The sequence below is a fragment of the Eleginops maclovinus genome, chromosome 15 (genome assembly GCF_036324505.1).
Source record: "Eleginops maclovinus isolate JMC-PN-2008 ecotype Puerto Natales chromosome 15, JC_Emac_rtc_rv5, whole genome shotgun sequence".
Classification (NCBI taxonomy): Eukaryota; Metazoa; Chordata; class Actinopteri; order Perciformes; family Eleginopidae; genus Eleginops; species Eleginops maclovinus.
In genome coordinates, this window is record NC_086363.1 from 12,363,492 (window position 1) to 12,381,329 (window position 17,838).

Genomic DNA, 17,838 nt, shown 5'->3' on the forward strand with positions numbered 1-17,838 from the left:
AAATAAATGATAACCATTAAGGTATGATTCATACATAATGACTCATTTTTAAATTCCATCCATTTTCCAAATTCCAACAAAGAGGGGATTTGTCTTTTGAAGAAGAAGGAAGCGTGACAAACGTGTTAAAGGAATAAATCTCTAGCAACAGTTCTCAAATCTAACCCTAATCCCCATTTGTAGATTCACATATTGCAAACCCAATGAACACACTGAGGCATGTTGTTTGCTTTCAAACTTTAGAGGATTTATTTAAAACATCGAGGATGCTGATAGGTAAATGTAATATGTTATTTACATGGCCTAATAAGGTTCAATCAATACTTGTGAATATGAGCTACTGTCTCGAGTCTTGAGCTGCTCCATAGACAATGAATATGGGAGTGGTTGTTTTTTGTCTCAGTTGTTAAATGGAAAATGTACCTGTGCTAAGGACATTAGGACATTTCCGAATATGATATTCAATGACAGTCAGTATTTAGATTAAAAATAATTGTTGATGTTTGCTATTTTTGAACTGTGTTGGGCCATAAGACTAACATGTAAGAATACAAAAAAATGTTTGTAGTTTCCCTTAAGTGTTAACTAATCCCATTGAGTCATGATGATTTGATCATTTCTTGACGGCGCGCAAAACATCTTTAAGGTCACTTCTTCGAATCCATTAAGAACTATTTATCGATTCAAACATGTAGTTATTGCATCATATATTCTGCATATATGTTACTTAAATGGAGTTCCAATGTGCCACTGATAAGAAGGGTAAATGCTGTTTTTCATCATGTATAGTGTGTCTGTATTCAAGCCACCTGCTCACAAGATCAGAGTAGGAACAGTTATAGTGAAGACAGCAATCATTTTCAATAAACGGTCACCTAGCAACACATTCAGGCAGCCAGGAGACATGATCAGCAAACACAATCTGATGATACGGCTTTGTCCCGCATGGAAAAACCACATAATGAAGACAGCGACATCATCAATTGTAAAATAAATTCAAACTTACATTTTCTTATACTTACAATTTTAATTTGACTTGAACATGTAGGCCTACATATGTTCAAAAAGACAGAACACATTTAACAAAAGTATGAACATTGTGCAGAAGCAGTTGAAAGCCAAGAACTTGATATTAACAGCTCTTAAAATACTTAAGTACATTAAAGAAGAAAAATGATTCATGACCTCGCTTATGTGAAGTTGCACAAAGACGCTGTGTCCCAGTGGCTTAAAGGAATTTTGTTCAACATTTGTACTTCTGATGATTATAGAATATTGGTTTATTTTATTCTTATATGGAGCAACTGGCAGGAAACCTAATTTCCCCTGGATTAATAAACTATCTTTTTTATTATTCAACGTTAGACCAATGAAAGCCTTTTTCAGAGTTTGTCATAATGGTATTAAAGAGCTGATAGTAGGCTAATACAAAGAGATGGTCTTCTTTTGCAATTCATTTTATGACCTTTTGTACTCAATCAGATTAAAGGCATTTTTCCTACAATGTAATGGGTCACTGCAGAATAATGGGTAAAACATGTGCTGTTATTTCTGAGAATAGACCTTAGCAGTTCACATGAATACTTCCATAGTTTACAGCGTCTGTTAACTTGTACACACCCTGACAACCATTTAGGTACAACCAGGTACGATACGGAATAATTTGCCCCGGGATGACGTCACTTCCGCTCTTCACACCGTGCTATAAAACCGGGCGCTGTTGCGGTGAGCGGTCGGTGGAGAGTGAAGAGGCTGCCGGCTCACAGATGCTGCTGCAGGATATTTAGCTCTCCAGAAATACAGAAAAGTGGCTTAGTTTAGTTCAGGATGCGTCCGTAAAAATCCACCGAGTGTCCTTAGAGGGGTTAAAAGCAAACCTTCTGATATAGGCTTCGCTTCTTTCATATTCCTGGAGAGCTTTATTCGCCTCGTTTACAAACATGATCGGGAGAGGACTGTTCGTTTTGACAGTACTGTCAAGCTGCGGTAAGGAAATGCTCATTGAAGTTAAGTGACATCATGCTGGAGGTGTAGGTTTTTTTCTTCCTGCATTAGGGATGTGACTTGTTCAGCACCAAGGGCAGCGACACACACATCTGTAATTGCGGCGGAAGCTGGAGTGAATCCACCTGCACCTTTTGGCACATTCAGTCCCCTGTCACTGTGTTTTAGTAACAGTGGGAATAACATAACACCTTTGGGGATTATAACAAATCGTGATTCATATTTTCTTCCTTTTCTTTGCAGTTCTGTCATTGCCAGTGACTCCAAGTCAGCTGGAGAATGAGGACGTAAAGGTAAAGATTTTGTCCTCCTCATTAACATTTTTTTTTTTCATGTGCTTTTTTTTTTATCACATTGGGACTACTTGCAGCACTCAGAAGGCAAGCAGGGATCAGAAATAGTTAATCCAAGCAATTTAACTCACTTATACAGTGCTCTGCTGGAGGCAATCTCAGTGTAACCACATTAAAAATCAATTCTGAGAGCAATGTAGGGCCCTTACTTGTCTGATTGCAAATGTTCCTGGATCCATTTCCCATCTTGATGGAGGGAGAGAGGTAGTTTCTAGAACCGGCTTTAGAGAGACTAGAATGAAGGATATGGATGATGTGTAAAAGATAGGGATGGGAGTTGTGTGAGGGACATTCAAAGACTAAAATCTTTGAAAAGCAAAAATGAGGGAAAACATGATCATGCCAGTGGCTTGAAAGCAGAATGGGAGTTGGAATTATTTTGATCATCCTTCTGAGGGAGATGCCTTCCCATATCACCAAGCGGGGGACTTTCAGAAAGCAGAGAATCCCCAATTTCAGAATAATGTTTTGAAGTCTTTCTGTTGCTGTGTGTGTCTGCAGGTGATGAAATGCATTGTGGAGGCGTTGGCAGATGTCCTCTCGAGGCCCCGCCCCGAACCTGTCAGTCAGGAGTGTTTGATCACACTGAAGACAGGTGAGACAACCAGAGGACAGACACAATTCAGTCACACTGCATTTTTGATCAACTATCTCAGTTTGATAATGTTAATGTTATAATTTTGTAAAGAATGTTAATGCCTTCATGTAATAGAAGATTTGTTTTTTATTTAAAGTTTATATTTTATAGGGAAATGTATATGGACCTTTGTACAAACACAGAAAACTCTATTATTAGGGTTTTGATGTGTCACTTGGAAAAGCCATGTTTGCAAGTGTTTTTCTAAAATTCCATTCAAGAAATCAAAGGATCACAAGATATCACAGGCCACTTTGTTTTTAATCTTGAGAAAGATCAAGTAGTACCAATTATTGATCAACGCATGACCCTGTCAAGGTCAAACCCAGGTATTGTTTTGTCTTTTTCTAAATGGTCACACTCAGATCTGTCATTTTAGGAGAAAGCTAGCCTGGCTTAAAATAAATAAAAATAAATAAGTCACAACATAAATTACACGTTTATGCCTTGACCTACTGTTGAGTTATGTAACTACCCAGACAGTTGTACAGCTGAAATCACGTGACAAAATTAGCTATACACTTATTTTCAAGCTCTCATAATTGCTCCTCAATGTTGAGATACCAAAAGTTGTGTTCTCGTGATAAATGACCTTTAAATGTGACTTTTTAATCTATAAGAGGCCTGCCCTAAAAGACAAGGAAACTGACATGGTGGTCGGTTTTTGTGACGATTCATGTGACAAAAAAAATTCTATCCTTGTGAAACCCAGAAATGACCAGAACCATGACCAGAAGATGATGTCATCCACTTTCTATTTTGGTGCATTTTCAATAAACTGCTGAAATACATATTAGAAGACGCATCCATTCCAAGTCATCTTTTTTATTGTTGTATCAATATATTACCGTAATAGAGTGCACACATGTTTCTTATTTTATTTTAAGGTAATGTATATGAACAGCTTTATTCTAACCATAGACCATCGTTATTATATTTCATGGAGAGTATGCTGCTCACATCATAAGGCTAATGGATTGATGCGATGGCTGCCAGGTATAAAACCCCCTCTCCCTTTAATGCAGCAGGGTCTCTAGCGCTGAGTTAAGTATTCAGTTACATAGCCGGTGAATTACCTTCATGCTGTCCTTGTTGTGAAAAATCAATGGCAGCATTACTCACCGATCTTTGTTACTGAGAGCGGGAAACCATACACCACCGGAGGGATGCCAAGAGAGGAAAGAGGGGGAGGAAACAGGGAGTCAAAGTCATAGAAAAAAACCTCACAGATTCTGTTATCAGAGCACAGCGCTGTACAGTAGTCGTCACTTTTGTGCTTGTGTGCAGTGCCGTTTGTGGGTCAGCAAAAAAGTCCAATGATCACTGCTGCTGCGCTTCTCGAGTCTCTGCGGGCCAAATGATTCATTGTGCTCTTGCTTTGAAAGCAGTAAATTCCTGGGCAATTAACTGTGACGAACCACTGACGCGAGTTGCTGAGTCCTTTGAATACGTGAAGGGGAACAACATATACCTGTGTTTTACCCCTTATCTGTACCTTATCTTCTTTCTAAATTGGGACATTAAACCACTCATTTGCCTGCATTTTGATGCATTTTTGTGTGTGTTATACAGATGACAGGCTTGTTTCCATTCTACGACATCATAACTTTCTGAAGGAGCTCCAGGAGATCGCTGTTCGAGGTGAGTCAAAGATCCCACAGCAGGTCTGTTTGGGTGCTTGTTTACATGTGGAAAACAGGAAATATGGCAGAAAGCTTTAATTGCTCATTTTAATTCTAGGTGGTAAGGAGAGAGCTCTGTTCCAGAGAGATGCTGCTACACCTGAACTGACCACACACACTCCTCAGACTGCGGATGATTTTGCTGGTGAGTTTCTGCACAGGTTCAGACTCATACTTTTCTGCATCGGTAGGCTTTCATTTTATTTCAGTCGCCAGGATTATCTCTTATCAACATTTAAAAGTGCACCAGCTGTCAAAAATGATGCATCATCTTCATTATTTTCCATTTTATATTGCCAGCAAAGCAGGGCTGACAAACAAAGGAGATATGCGGATGTTAATTTGAACTTTGCTGATGCTCTCAGCGGAAAGAATCAGAACACAAGCTGCTTCCACCTGACAGCACACAGGCTCCTTTTGAGTTAGTGCCATGCTACCTGTAAGGCACACAGTGGGCGAGTAGCAAAGCAGCAATGACTAATAAGGTTCACATCCCTGATCTGTTTTTTTTTTCAGCCAGCCTTAAAGGGACGATTCATCTTTTGATTGAAAATAGATGCTTTCACTTCTGATTGAAGAATGACAATGAGGAGCGATTAATTAATCATAGAAAAAATATGTCGGTTTCTTTATATAAGCAACAGCTTTTTTATTGTTAAATAGAAAGGCAGGAACATTAAAGCATCACACGATGAACAATGTTATTGTTGTCGCGTAAAATCTGACATGCTTACCCACTCCATTAAGTGAAAGCACACAGATTTTACAGGTACAACATGAAGTGGCATCGTCAATAAACTGTTGTGCTTTTGTGCAAGTACCTTCCTTCACCATCACAGAAAAATCAATATTCTTTAGTAAATTAAACCCCCCTTTCCCATTTTCAGATCGATCCATGTTGGAGGCTTTAGGAGGCCCAGGTGAACGATCCATCCTGTCCCAGAAGAAGAGGACTGGAAATGGAGACAGAGAGGAAGAAAAGGATGACAGCCGGGGAAATGGAGAGTCACAGGAGGACAATCACGTCGCTGAAGAGGTGAAAGAGAAGAGGGAAAAGAACGAGAGCCCAGGAAGTCACGCTTCTGAGTCTGAGGATGAGTCCAGTGACGGCAAGGCTGAGAAGAGGGAGAAAGAAGAAGAAGAAGATGAAGAGAAGAGAGCAAAATCAGAGGAGGAACACATGATGAAGCAGAAGAAAGGCAAGTAGACATATCCTCTTTACGTACTGTATGCATCTCTTTTGTTTGCAGTTGCTTTTTTCTGAGAATTAAAGGGGGAAAAATGAAAATGAGGGAAACAAATCATAATGTGTCAGGAAACATGAATATTTAGATCTAGATCTTCATGTTTTCACTTACATTCAAATCTCTCTTTTTTTGAGACAAGATTAAAAACGTCCAAGCGAATTAAAATATGTATTATGAAAAAGTATGACTCCTTAGATATGGAGAGTGCAATGCTTTGTAGATGAAACCGCCTGCCTCCATAGGACTGGGTGATTGATGGAAGTGCTTCCATCTGCATGATGAAATCAGCCCCCCTGACGGGAGTGGGCCAACAGGGCTGGCAAACTGACATCATACCAACAGAAATGATTAAATGTCTGCATGTCCAAGAATTCAAATGAGCTAGTTACAGCTGGATTACTTAACCACACACTCTATCCTTAAGTCGAGACTGAAATCAGACCAGACCTTTCATCACATTAGCAGAGAGAGTATTCTTCTCTGAGCTAAAAGGGCAAAACACAATGAAATGTCTTTTCAATAAAAGTGAGCATCTGCCAAGTCATTTAAATGCTCCAGCTATGCTTTTAGTTCCCATAAAGCACAGGCATCAGTGTGGGGGGGCAGAGCTGCCAGCTGGCAACAGCTATTTCATTATGAGAAGTGGAATCTTGCTGATGTTGGAGAGTATCTGCCTGCTGTTCTGAAGTGTCACAGTGAAAACTGTTTAAAATATAGGCCTCATTATTTATTTTCATACACAGGTGCTGGATCTGGTGAAAAGGGAGATGCTCACAGATTCAAATCAAAAGAGAACAAGTTAGTTGAAGAAGAATGGGACGATGTCAAGAGATTTGCACCAGAGAAGAAACAGGATGGGGATGAAAGAGAGATAAAGGAAGACGGTAGCCTGAAGCGATGGGCCAAGAGGGGCAAGGCTTTGGCGTTAAAGAAGAAAGCAGTCGGAAAGGAGCTCAACTCTGAACAGGAGGTGCCACATCACTCACAAGAGGTCACGGAGGAAGAGGAGGAGAAGAAGAAAAGGAACACCCATAAGACTCCAGAGGAGAAGGAGCTGCAGATGATCGCTAGAAGGACACCGGAGGAAAGGAGAGGGCTGGAAGAAGAGGGGAGCGGCAGCCGGAAGACAGAGGTGTGCAGTCCATCCCTTTATCTCCTGACAAGTGATAGGGCTCTGTCAAGCAGCTATAATACAGAGTTCAACATGTTGGGAAATAAATTGAATTGCTTTCTTCCTGGTAGTTCCAAAGACTGATTGATACTGTGTACAGGGAATGTGAAGCTACTGACAGCAGCAAGTTAGATTAATTTAGCTTGAAGACTGGGAAAAGGAGGGAAACAGCTAGCCTGGCTAACAAACTGTAACTGTCATCGCGCTGATGCTAATATTTGATCATGGCATGTCTTGTTTTTGTATGTTTACTGGTAAAACATCAGGCTGATAACTACTTTGGAAATTTGCTAGTTGTTCTTACACTTTCTACAGATTAAACAACTAAATGTAACTTTTTTTGAAGTTATAGGGGTTTTGGACAAAGACAAACCAGCTGTTTCCCCTTGTTCCCAGTCATTAAATTAAGCTAAGCTAACAGCTGCTTGAGCTAGCTTGAAAGTTAGCCTACAGATATGACAGTGGTTTCTATCAAATCTCCTAACTTTTGTCTAGAAAGCAAATAAACATATTTCCCAAGTTGTTAAACCGTTTCGTTAAGCTAACTTGCAATGCTGTAGCTGCATGTAGCTGGTTGGCTAGCTCTAGCCAAAAAACTGATAAGGTTTCTGTGATTAACTGACAACCAAATAATGAAGCAGAACATCTCCTACAATTTAAATCCCGTAAAGATACAAAACGGTGCAACTGCTGGTTGGCAGCATGGTTGAATCATGCTATTGATTCTATGCTACCCTTACAAACTGTTACGTATTTCTTGCAGTTTAAAGCTAAAGGAGGCCTTTCGTGTGATATGGTGTTCTGGCTAGCAGTCAAAACTGCAATCAATGGCACCTCATTGCGTCCAAATCATTGTTCTGCTTTTGTTAAAGAAAATACATGATTGTTTGCACTCTAACTACATTTTTCCCACTTGTTATCCCCCTCATTATTTTCTGCAGGAGCCAGAGATTGAAAGCCTGGCAGCCATCGAGTCAGAGCTTGAAAATGTTGCCCAGAAACTCCATGAGATGCGGCGAGGCTGAGAGAGAGATTGGTATAAAAAAAGTTGACATCACAACCTCCTCTGCCCCCTCGTCCTCCTCCGCTTTACCAGCTGCCTGTTTTACAGAGATAGAGCATTTGAGTATGTGACAAGATTTCTTTTATCTTTCGCTATTTTTCCAGAGGATGCCCAAATGCGCCACACAGCTGCGGCTTCCTTTGTGATCTCCTTACCCCTCGCATAGATTAGCATACAGTAGATACACATAGCAGTAAGACTTGCATACTAAAAACAAACAGATGCACAAGTGCTGTGCGCAGTAACACATGCATAAACAATATTCAGAGCACACAGCAAAGCTCCTGAAGGTTGACAACATATTTTTTCTCCATTTTCTTTGACAATCAGTCCTCTTTTTTTGCATATTTATCTTGCCTGCTTCAAAATGATTTTAACACTGCAATTGGATTTGTGTTGAGGCATATGCAGGGTTGAAACACCAACAAGGTGAGGTTGTACAGTAGCGGCATGTATACATGTACAGAGCTCTTTTTGGGATGCTTACATAGTAATGGGGGACAGATATGAAGATGTAGATGCTTACTTATTACAGACACAGTTGACTCTGATCATGCCAAGGCAATAATTGAACATTTTTAGCAGATTGATGAACTGTAATTCATTTATGTAAAAAAAACCAATAAATTGAATAGTCTAACTTGAAATCTCTGTTTTGGTCATTCGTTTTAATTCCTATTATTATTATTATTATTGCAATAAACTCTGCGTACTAACACATTTTCAGCCTCTAGCTATCTCAAAGAATTGTGTAACTGATAAAATGTTTTTGACGTCACTTGCATCACAAAAATATACAAATGAATAAGAATTGTTTCTAGAAACAGCATATAATGAACCTCTCATAAAAAATGCATACTATATTGTCTGCACTTGGTTGTGTTTGTGGGCGAAGAAGCTGAGTATGAATCATCACTCTGACACTCACGCTGTTTATAGTGTACATGCAGTACATTCAAGACAACATTATTTACCCTTTAGTTTTAGCGTCAGCGTTACATTATTCATTGGTTGCTACTATTAAGCAGAAAGAGCCAGCATTATGACTCATACAGTGCGGTGTTCAAAATAATGTCTGCATTTAGACGTTGTTGAGAGATCTACAGCAGAAGTAAAAATGGATTGAGAAGAGACAAGAATAGAGTGTGGGCAGAGGAGAAAATGCAAAAGAAAGTTCTGCTTGCTCTGGCAGCTTAAATAAATGTGGCTGCTGGAACAGTGTCCATGTACAGTATGTACTATCCTGACAAATATGTGCAAATACAGAGAGTCTAAAACAAGCCTGACTACCAGGAGTAGTTTTCCTGCAGGATATGCTATGACACTGCTAAAAAATCACATCAATTAGAAGGAAGTACTTATTCATGATTAACATACTGTTTCAAACACTAAGCAACAATGGAGAAGATGGGAAGAACAGCTAGGATTGACATTGTTAGACATATTGTATAAATGCTGTTTGACCAACTATTACAACTGTGGAACAGCAAGATTTATTCAAGGCTGTAAATATCTACTACTTTAAGTATCTATGGATGTCAAAACCAGCTTAAAATCTTATTTAAGGAAATTCATGACAGCATGGTTGAAAAGGGCACCAGGTGGCGACATTAGACAATCTCAATGCTATTCTCAAAGGTGAGTGCTGTCAGCAGGGGGGGTTTTAAAGGCCACCACAGTCTCTTTTGGATATTTTCGTTTTCTTATTTATACACTTAAATTCATTCAATTCCTTTGACTTTTGTAAAGATTAAGAAAGGAATAGCATGAAACCTTGCTTCAATGCACATGCGAATACATTAAATACACTCTTTTAGTTTAGCTAACATATAAAGGTTAATTTAAACAGCCACCAGTTTCATGAATCGTTTACATTTTTCATGAGTGCTAAAATGTCTTTCTTTACTGAATAATGCATTACAATAATAATAATCACAAGGAACACTCCCTGCTGATTAACTAATATGCTAATATTGTGAGTGAGTTTTAGGAGAGGGATATTTGTGTTAATTAATTCATAATTCATACTATCACTGACTGAGATGTCAAAAGTTAAACATAAAAAATGTGTGTGTTCTATTTATGCAGATCGCTGAGATGTGAGGCATTATCTCTTTAATATGCTTTGTTTAAAATGTAGTTTTAACATACCTAATAGACCAAAGTAGGAATGTTTATCAAAGCTGAAGACAAAAAGATCAGATAACTCATATTTGTATAAAAAAATATAACATTTTATTTCCAGCTACAAAGTGAAACATGTAACAGTTTTGTCACACTTCTCAATAAAATAGTAAAAAATACTGTCAACAAAAAATACACTATTGATACATTTCGAAGCACAGAACAAATTTGGCTTTTAAATTAATTTAAACTGTACAAATATATATACATCATTTACACATTACAATAACAAAGGAATGAAATAAAAATTCTTCCAGTCTTTTCTTCTATTTTTGTACAAAATAGACACTTTGTTCCTATAGACACTTGGTTACCTTCTTCTGACCTGAATTGGTAACAGTCGTCTTTTTTTTTCTTTTTCTCAGTGCCATGGCAAAGCCCACTGTGGTCCTTATCCAACCTTAAACTCAACGTGCTGCTTGCTTTCTCATCCACATGCTGGTCGGATCTCTGACCTTTCCTCTACTCCGTGAGCAAGGTGAACAGCGCAGACAAGGCTGACATTCAGGCCTTTGCTAACAGACACAAACACACACACACACACACACACACACACAGGACACATTCAGACCTGTTTGCTCAGGGGAACACTGGCCTGCTGTGGTATACAGCTGCTTAGAGTTTCCAGGTCTGGTCTGGGCTCTTAGGGTGGGGGGAGTTATTAGACACCTCTTTTAGAGAGGAGGTCATGGTTTAGATAAGGTATACAAAATACAGTAAAATGGACGGGTCTGTTAAAGGGGTTTCAAGGGGAATGGGCGGCAACCTGACAGTAGGTTTGTCAAAAATTGAAGTTATAGTGCAAGGATCTCTCGGAGCTGCTATGCAACCCTCTGTCTTAGTCTATGTGGCTGATGTGCGCCAGCCATACAAAACACATCGACAATTAGTCGTCTGGACTACTTTTACAATGAGAAAATAAAACATAGACATATATAATGAGCTGCAAAATGAGATGGAGTTTCGTTTTTTTCAAGTCATAAGCTGCGATCGTTCTTCAAGTGGCTCATGCCATGTCTCCCATCATCTTCTTGTAATACATGGACTCGAAGATGTCGTTCTCGCCGGGGCAGTTGTGGTGGCAGGCGCAGGACTTGATGAACATCATGTGCTTCTTCATGAACTGTCCATCGGGGCATTTGAACTCCATGGGCAGGGTGGTGGTTCTGTGGGGGGTGCAGCAGCGGCCGTCCAGGCACACGCCGCAGAACTTTGGCCTGTAGGACTTTGTGGTGGTGCAGCCGGAGATCTCAAACTTCATGGGCTTGGAGAGTCTGGGAGTACGGATGCACTTTTTCCCTTTCTGTAGGAGGAAAAGAAGAGGAAACACAACTTAGTTAAGCATTCTTTGACTATTTGCTATTTCACTTTGATTTAGTGCTGATGATGATATCTGTAGGTGCTATGAAAGCAGTGCAGTTGAACAAAAACTCACCCTAATGCTCTGCTCCAGCTGTGACTCGCATGGTCGCACCATACACAACCGGGTCTGTTTCTCCAGGCGGCATTCGCGGTTATCATTGGTGACCCTGGTGGAGACTCCAAGGCCACAAGTCTTAGAGCATGCGCTCCATTCAGTAGTCTGAACCAGGCAGTTCTCCCTCATCATGGAGAGGTCTGGGCCATAGGTCTCTTCCTCTCTGTAAGCTGTAAACACAGGAGCAAACACTGGATTAGAACCATCACCTGATCATGCCTCCTCTTTATGTAAAGTCCTTTGAATTAACTACACTCTTGGGTGCTCAAAAGAGAACTTACAGGCCAAAGCAGAGCCCAAGAAGCTTTGTCTGATGGGAGAATCGCACTCCCATTCCTCGCAGCACTTCCCGGACACCTTGACACGTCTTGGCATGGGGCAGTCAGGGCTTGGCAGGCGGACGTCCATGGCGCAAAGGGGGACGCAGCCCACGGCTCCATCCAGACAGGTACACTGGTACTTGCAGCTGCTCTGGAAAGTCTCTCCGCTCTTGTACATCGTGCCTCCAAACACACAGGTGGCTCCCTCTCGAGCTGTTAGGGGAAACAACAAGGGAAAGGTCATGATTATGTTCAAACATTAAAGGAGAGATAATGATCTACAGCAGGGCGACACAGAAAAACAAATGTCAATGGCTCACCTGTGCACACTCCTATGCGTCTGTTGATGGGGGCTCCGAAGTCACAGTACAGGCCTTTGTGTGGGTCACAGAGGTCCTTCTCAGTGCAGAGCTCCCCCATCTGTTTGGCACACACCCTGCAGCAGCCGCAGCCGTCCAGCACAAGGCTCACTCCTGGGGGGCACTGAGGGGGAGTGGAGGGGCACAAGCACTGGTTGCTGCACTCCTGACCTGCAGCCTGAACACACAGAGATACACTTGTTTAAATATCATCTCCACAAACTGTTTTAAATGTTGAGTTTCACATGCAGCACATAGAGAACATAAGTCATTTTAACATTAAGGATTGTGTCACTATGAAAAGAGTTTAAAGACTAAATCCAAGACTATATTCCAAGTTTAGAAAGAACAGCAGTAGACTTGACTTACCATGTGTGAGAGCATGATGCACAGGAAAGGCAGCAAAATCATTTTCTTCATTCCAGCCGACATCTTTTCTTCCGTGTAGAAATAGATTTGAGTTTTTTCCTTAAGTCTCGTTGAGAAAGTCTTCCGTTAGTCTCAGAGTTTGAGCTTTAGAAACCGTTTCTGATCAAGTTGATCTGTTGTCTCGTAGAGTTTCTGTGCAGCTCCGGTCACAGTCTTTTCTTTCTCTCTGGGTGAAAGCTAGAGTTTAGCTTCGGTAGAAGGAGTTGATCTGAGTTCTGACTGCGGAGCGCGGCTCCCTTTATACTCGCTGGCCCTCGTAGCACGTCACTGGGGGCTGAATGGAGAGCCAGCCCTGGACAAACATGGACATACTTGGCATTCTTTCCTCGCTTCCTGACCCCCACTCCAGACATCCCACATTCCTGCTGTCTGAAGGCAAGGCTCTGCTGCTCGGCCAAACAACACCGTCTCTCTCTCAGAGCGGGCTTTCATCTGGAATGGGATGTTAAGTCTGGTTAGAGGCCTGGGACCCCACACTGGGAATTCCTAAAGACTGACTTCACAAACAGACAGCCGGTACCTATAAATATTAATTTAAAAAAAAGATGAAGAACATCTTTTTTTTATAGCTCAGTTCAAAAGTGAAGTCACAAAGAGCTTTGAATGAAAAAGAACAGTTTTTAAAAAAACTGTTAAAGATGCACCCACAGGAGACGGATAAATAAAAATGATTGATGTGTGATGAGTGGTTAGGACTGTAAGCCCACTACAGCATTCCTCAGCTTCAAAGGCGCACTGTACTTTAATAAATTAGCAGCACGCTGTTAGGGAAAGGAAGTTCATTTGACTCATTAACTTGAGATGCTTATCTAACAAGGTGCTTGGCCCCCGCTGCCTGCCTCCTGTTACTTGGTTTTCTATCCTCATGTGGTTACATAAAGGACACCGCTGTGGCATTTTTGTGCTCTGACATCAGTGGCTGAATTGAAGCTTCAAGCAATAAATATTAAAACGCATTATGAGCACATTATGATCTCTTGTGCAGCAGGAGTGAAGCATTTGGGACACAAACGGTTCTCTTTGCTTCTTTTGCACGATACACAGGATATAGAAGCATTTCAGTCTGTACTGGAAGTAACAGTTATACAATAATAAAAAACTCAGTAAAAGTCCAATGATAATCCTTGTTTTTGGCCTTTGTGATGATTTGTATACACATTTAGATTGTTAATACATTAACTCAATGCATAAATAATGTTTTCTAAGTATTGTAGCTGGTCCAGGTGGAGCTAGTTCTAACTATAGTGTGTACAGTAAAGTGTTTTCCCAACTAGGGCTTGACTCCCCCCCATAAGAGTCATAAGATAAATCTGAGGGGTCGGGAGATGATTTATTGAGTGGAAAAGATGAAAAAAAAAAGAGATCTGAGACACAATTTTTGGGAAATATTTGATCATTCAAACAATTATTTATATGTCAGCATCTGAAATATAGCAGAAATGTGTCTTTAATAACTAAGGGATAAGGACAAAAAAAGGTTGGGAACCACCAATTCATATTTTAAGAAGTGTAGTAAAAAAAGTATAATATTTGCCTGTGAAATGGCAGATATTTGATGCTACTTTAATCTTGTAAAGTATGATTCATGATCCAAGTCATATGACACTCAACCTAATAGATTAAGCAAATGGTTAACATAATATTTGTTATGTCTGTTGTTCATTTCTGCATTTAATCTGACAAGATGATCCTAATGATCTGTTTCCTGAGCTACCTGAGCTGTGTGTCCTGCCAAAGTATGCAGGTCAGGTATTCAGGGACAAAGAAAATGTTCTCAGGTAATGGCACATCCCGTAATGGATCTTTGTTGAATTGAGCACAAGGCTGCTTTTCTTTTTACCTAAAAGGAGGATTCTGTTAAAAACAAAGGAAACAAAAAAAGTGTTTTGTCCAGGGGTCTTAGTCAGGACAAATGATGATTAAAAATCCTGAGTCAACTTGAGTGAAAGTGCGGCCCATGAGGGGCAGATATTAAGGGAACAAAGACTATGTTCTCTGGCTTGTCACCTGCCCAATGAGGTTAGTCTATGACAAATTTAAAAAGGCCAGGTGTGCCCTGTCCCTGGCCAGGCTTATTTTACTACATCAAACCGAGAGTGGAGGATTGCAGGAAAGAGGCTAGACGGAGGTTTGTGTATTTTTTGCATAAGGGGGATCACACACCAGGCGAGACTCTTATGAAAGGCGGCCCTGCTCCTTCTTCAGCCAGCGAATCGGAAATGAAAAACTCCCAGAGAAACCTGGAGCAGGAGGAATGTGAGTGAGGAGCCAGCAGACAGGGCTGCTACTACAGAGGAAGCCTTTCCATATAAGGACGTCAGCTCTTTTCCTAATATGGATATGTTCTTTCTCTATGCTGCCTCAGTACAGTAGGGACCCCTTTCAGAACATCCGAGCTAGGAAAAACACAGCCGTGAGTGAAAGTGTGGTGTGTGTGTGTAAAGTATTTTGTCCGTCAAAACAGACCAGGGAAGTGAGTGTGTGTGTGTGTGTGTGTGTGTGTGTGTGTGTCTGCTGTCAGTCTAGTCATTACAGCATCAAGGCCAAAACTTCCACTCCATGATATCTAAAGGAAACAGCTTGATAGAGGAACGTGCTCCGGCCACGCTGCAAAACAACACTCAAACTTGGCATTGCCATTTTTATCTTCCATGCAGACTAATGGACTTTCTCTTAGATTATTTAATAAGTCAGTTCATCTTACATCACAGGCCATTTCTTTGAATGGTATTAAGGGAAGTTGTTTGATGATAAGTCAAACTCTGTTGTTGTTTTCCGGCTTTGGTGGATTTAACTCTTTATTTAAACAGATAGCATCAAGTCTGGCCAATTTAAAGAATTAAAGGTAAATCTGAGTGTTCATGTATGAACGAGAGGTCTGTCAATGGTTAGATTATAAGCAAACAAAGTCAACAGAAAGCCAAAAGACGCTGATTCCTGTTTTTGTGACTTTTCTTTTTGTGTAGTTATCGTTATCTGCATGTTGTTTTGCTGCTGGTTGTTTTTCCCTGAGCTCACTCTTTCAGGGTTTCCTGTTCTGAATATCTGGCCACATGCTTCACTGTTTTGCAGATCTGGATGAGTGGATGGGTTGACCGCGGAGGCCAAAGGAAACATATGGCTCTGTGTGTGGTAGACTCAGATATGTCAAGGCTAAGTATAGAGCGAGATATTTGTCTAAGAGAATAGCCGTGGGTTAAAGTCAGTAATGGAACTGTGGTGGTGATACAAATGTCAGGGGAGTCTGTTCAGCTTTGTGCTCGTTGGCGTCGGTGTTGTTGAACATACCTGCGTGAAAGCAGTCTGACCTTAAATCTTCTAGTCTTTCTTATTGAAACATGTTGTCGAAATAAAGAAGTATGCTGGAGATAAGTGGATTCACTGATACTGTTAGCAGAACAATTGAATTGTTAAACAACTTTATGTCAAAGTCAAGATATATTCAGCTTTGAATCTGTTGAAGTGAAGGAAGTTCTTACATCTTTTGTTGTGTACCAATAATAAAGTCTATAACCAATAAAACAACAACATTAAAAACATGAACAAAACACGGCCTCTCTATCTGACTTTCATTTCTTTGAATCGTTCAATAACTGATTGTTTTTTTATGTATTTACAGCCCGTGAAGTTTATGGTGAACTTGATAGCAAACCTCTTTACACATAAATTAAATATGGAGAATAAGGATTCATGTTGTGTCCACCTAATAAATTTGAGTCTAATTTGGACTTGTTTTGGTCGCACGCAGAGGAAATCTTTGGCTCTTTAGAAAAATGCTGTCCTATGTTTACCACTTAGCAGCTAACTCAATAGTAGCATGTCAAGTGGTTATTTTTGTAGAATAAAGAATAGATTCTCTGCCCTAACCCGATTGGGCTCGGGTCACTAGTGTCAGCTCACATTGATAAGAAAATACTTTTTGCATATACAGTATATGGCAATGGCTTTTTTTGTGTTGTGCTGAACCTTTGGTATGAAAAGGCGCATGTTGGAGATCATGATACAAATGTCTTTTACCTTACTGAAAAGACTTGTGTAGACTTGAGCTTGATTGTTTATTGTATATTTGCTTCCCTTACAAATGAAGTTTTAAAAGGCACCAAAACTGTGGGGCAGGTTTATTTATGGTTTGGTCAATTTTTGCACATGAATATAGCTCTATCCAAGAGAAAAAGAGTCGAAGTACAGGCCCCTTAAAATTGATTTGCAGAGCTAAAAAACAGTAATAATTACTCTCTGGCATTAGACGTGCAAGCGTTGCAATGAAAGGGCCGGGACTTGATTTATTCTCAGGAATACAGCTGGCATCAGCATAAGTAACTATCATAATAATGTCATGCTAATGTATTGTGTCAAGTTTATTATCTTTCCAAAATGAAAATGAACCCTCAGCACCGCCTGCCTCTGGGAATTCGCTGACAGAGCGAGGTTCCTAATTTAGCTCTGCCGTCATTGTAATTTTTGGTCATGTGACCCATGTAGTTATTCCAGGTCAAGGCCTGCCTTCTATCCTAGTCCTGGTTTACGCACATCGCTGCCTCCCACTTATAGCCTCATTACTTCACTACTGGTTTCATAGCTACTGTGTGACATCACAAGGGTAGCAGTGTCAGCTGGGGAGTTTCCAACTTTAGGATGTGTGGAGATGACCGACTCGCTGCATTCTTACATGCCCACATGAGGCTCTCGTGACGACACTGTCCAAGTTTGCTCTCCTTCAGTCGTGGAAAGAGAATATAGTTTGGACACCTCCTGTGTGTGCAGTTCCATCACACCATGGTGGATGAGGTCATACCTGATGCTGACATCACAGAGGAGGCCTCTTCTAGCTGTTTACACAAACACTGCTCCATTCAGAGCAGCTGCAGTCATACCTCCCTAGCAACTATAGAGCTAAATAGGAAGATAAACA

General features: G+C 40.4%; 2 protein-coding genes across 2 annotated transcripts; one reads left to right on the forward strand and one right to left on the reverse strand.

Moving 5' to 3' along the window:
* Positions 1-1,725: 1,725 nt before the first annotated feature.
* chga (chromogranin A) lies at positions 1,726-8,804 on the forward strand. The gene is made up of 8 exons (XM_063902725.1): positions 1,726-1,986; positions 2,248-2,297; positions 2,859-2,952; positions 4,567-4,635; positions 4,735-4,821; positions 5,564-5,875; positions 6,667-7,055; positions 8,036-8,804. The coding sequence occupies exons 1-8, from the start codon at positions 1,941-1,943 to the stop codon at positions 8,117-8,119; spliced, it is 1,131 nt and encodes a 376-aa protein (XP_063758795.1). The 5' UTR covers positions 1,726-1,940; the 3' UTR covers positions 8,120-8,804.
* A 1,565-nt stretch (positions 8,805-10,369) lies between these two features.
* On the reverse strand, positions 10,370-13,147 carry ccn2a (cellular communication network factor 2a). The gene is made up of 5 exons (XM_063902513.1): positions 12,867-13,147; positions 12,459-12,675; positions 12,100-12,351; positions 11,777-11,988; positions 10,370-11,644 (listed from the first exon to the last, which is right to left on the reverse strand). Exons 1-5 carry the CDS (start codon positions 12,927-12,929, stop codon positions 11,348-11,350), a joined length of 1,041 nt encoding a protein of 346 aa, XP_063758583.1. The 5' UTR covers positions 12,930-13,147; the 3' UTR covers positions 10,370-11,347.
* Positions 13,148-17,838: the final 4,691 nt, after the last annotated feature.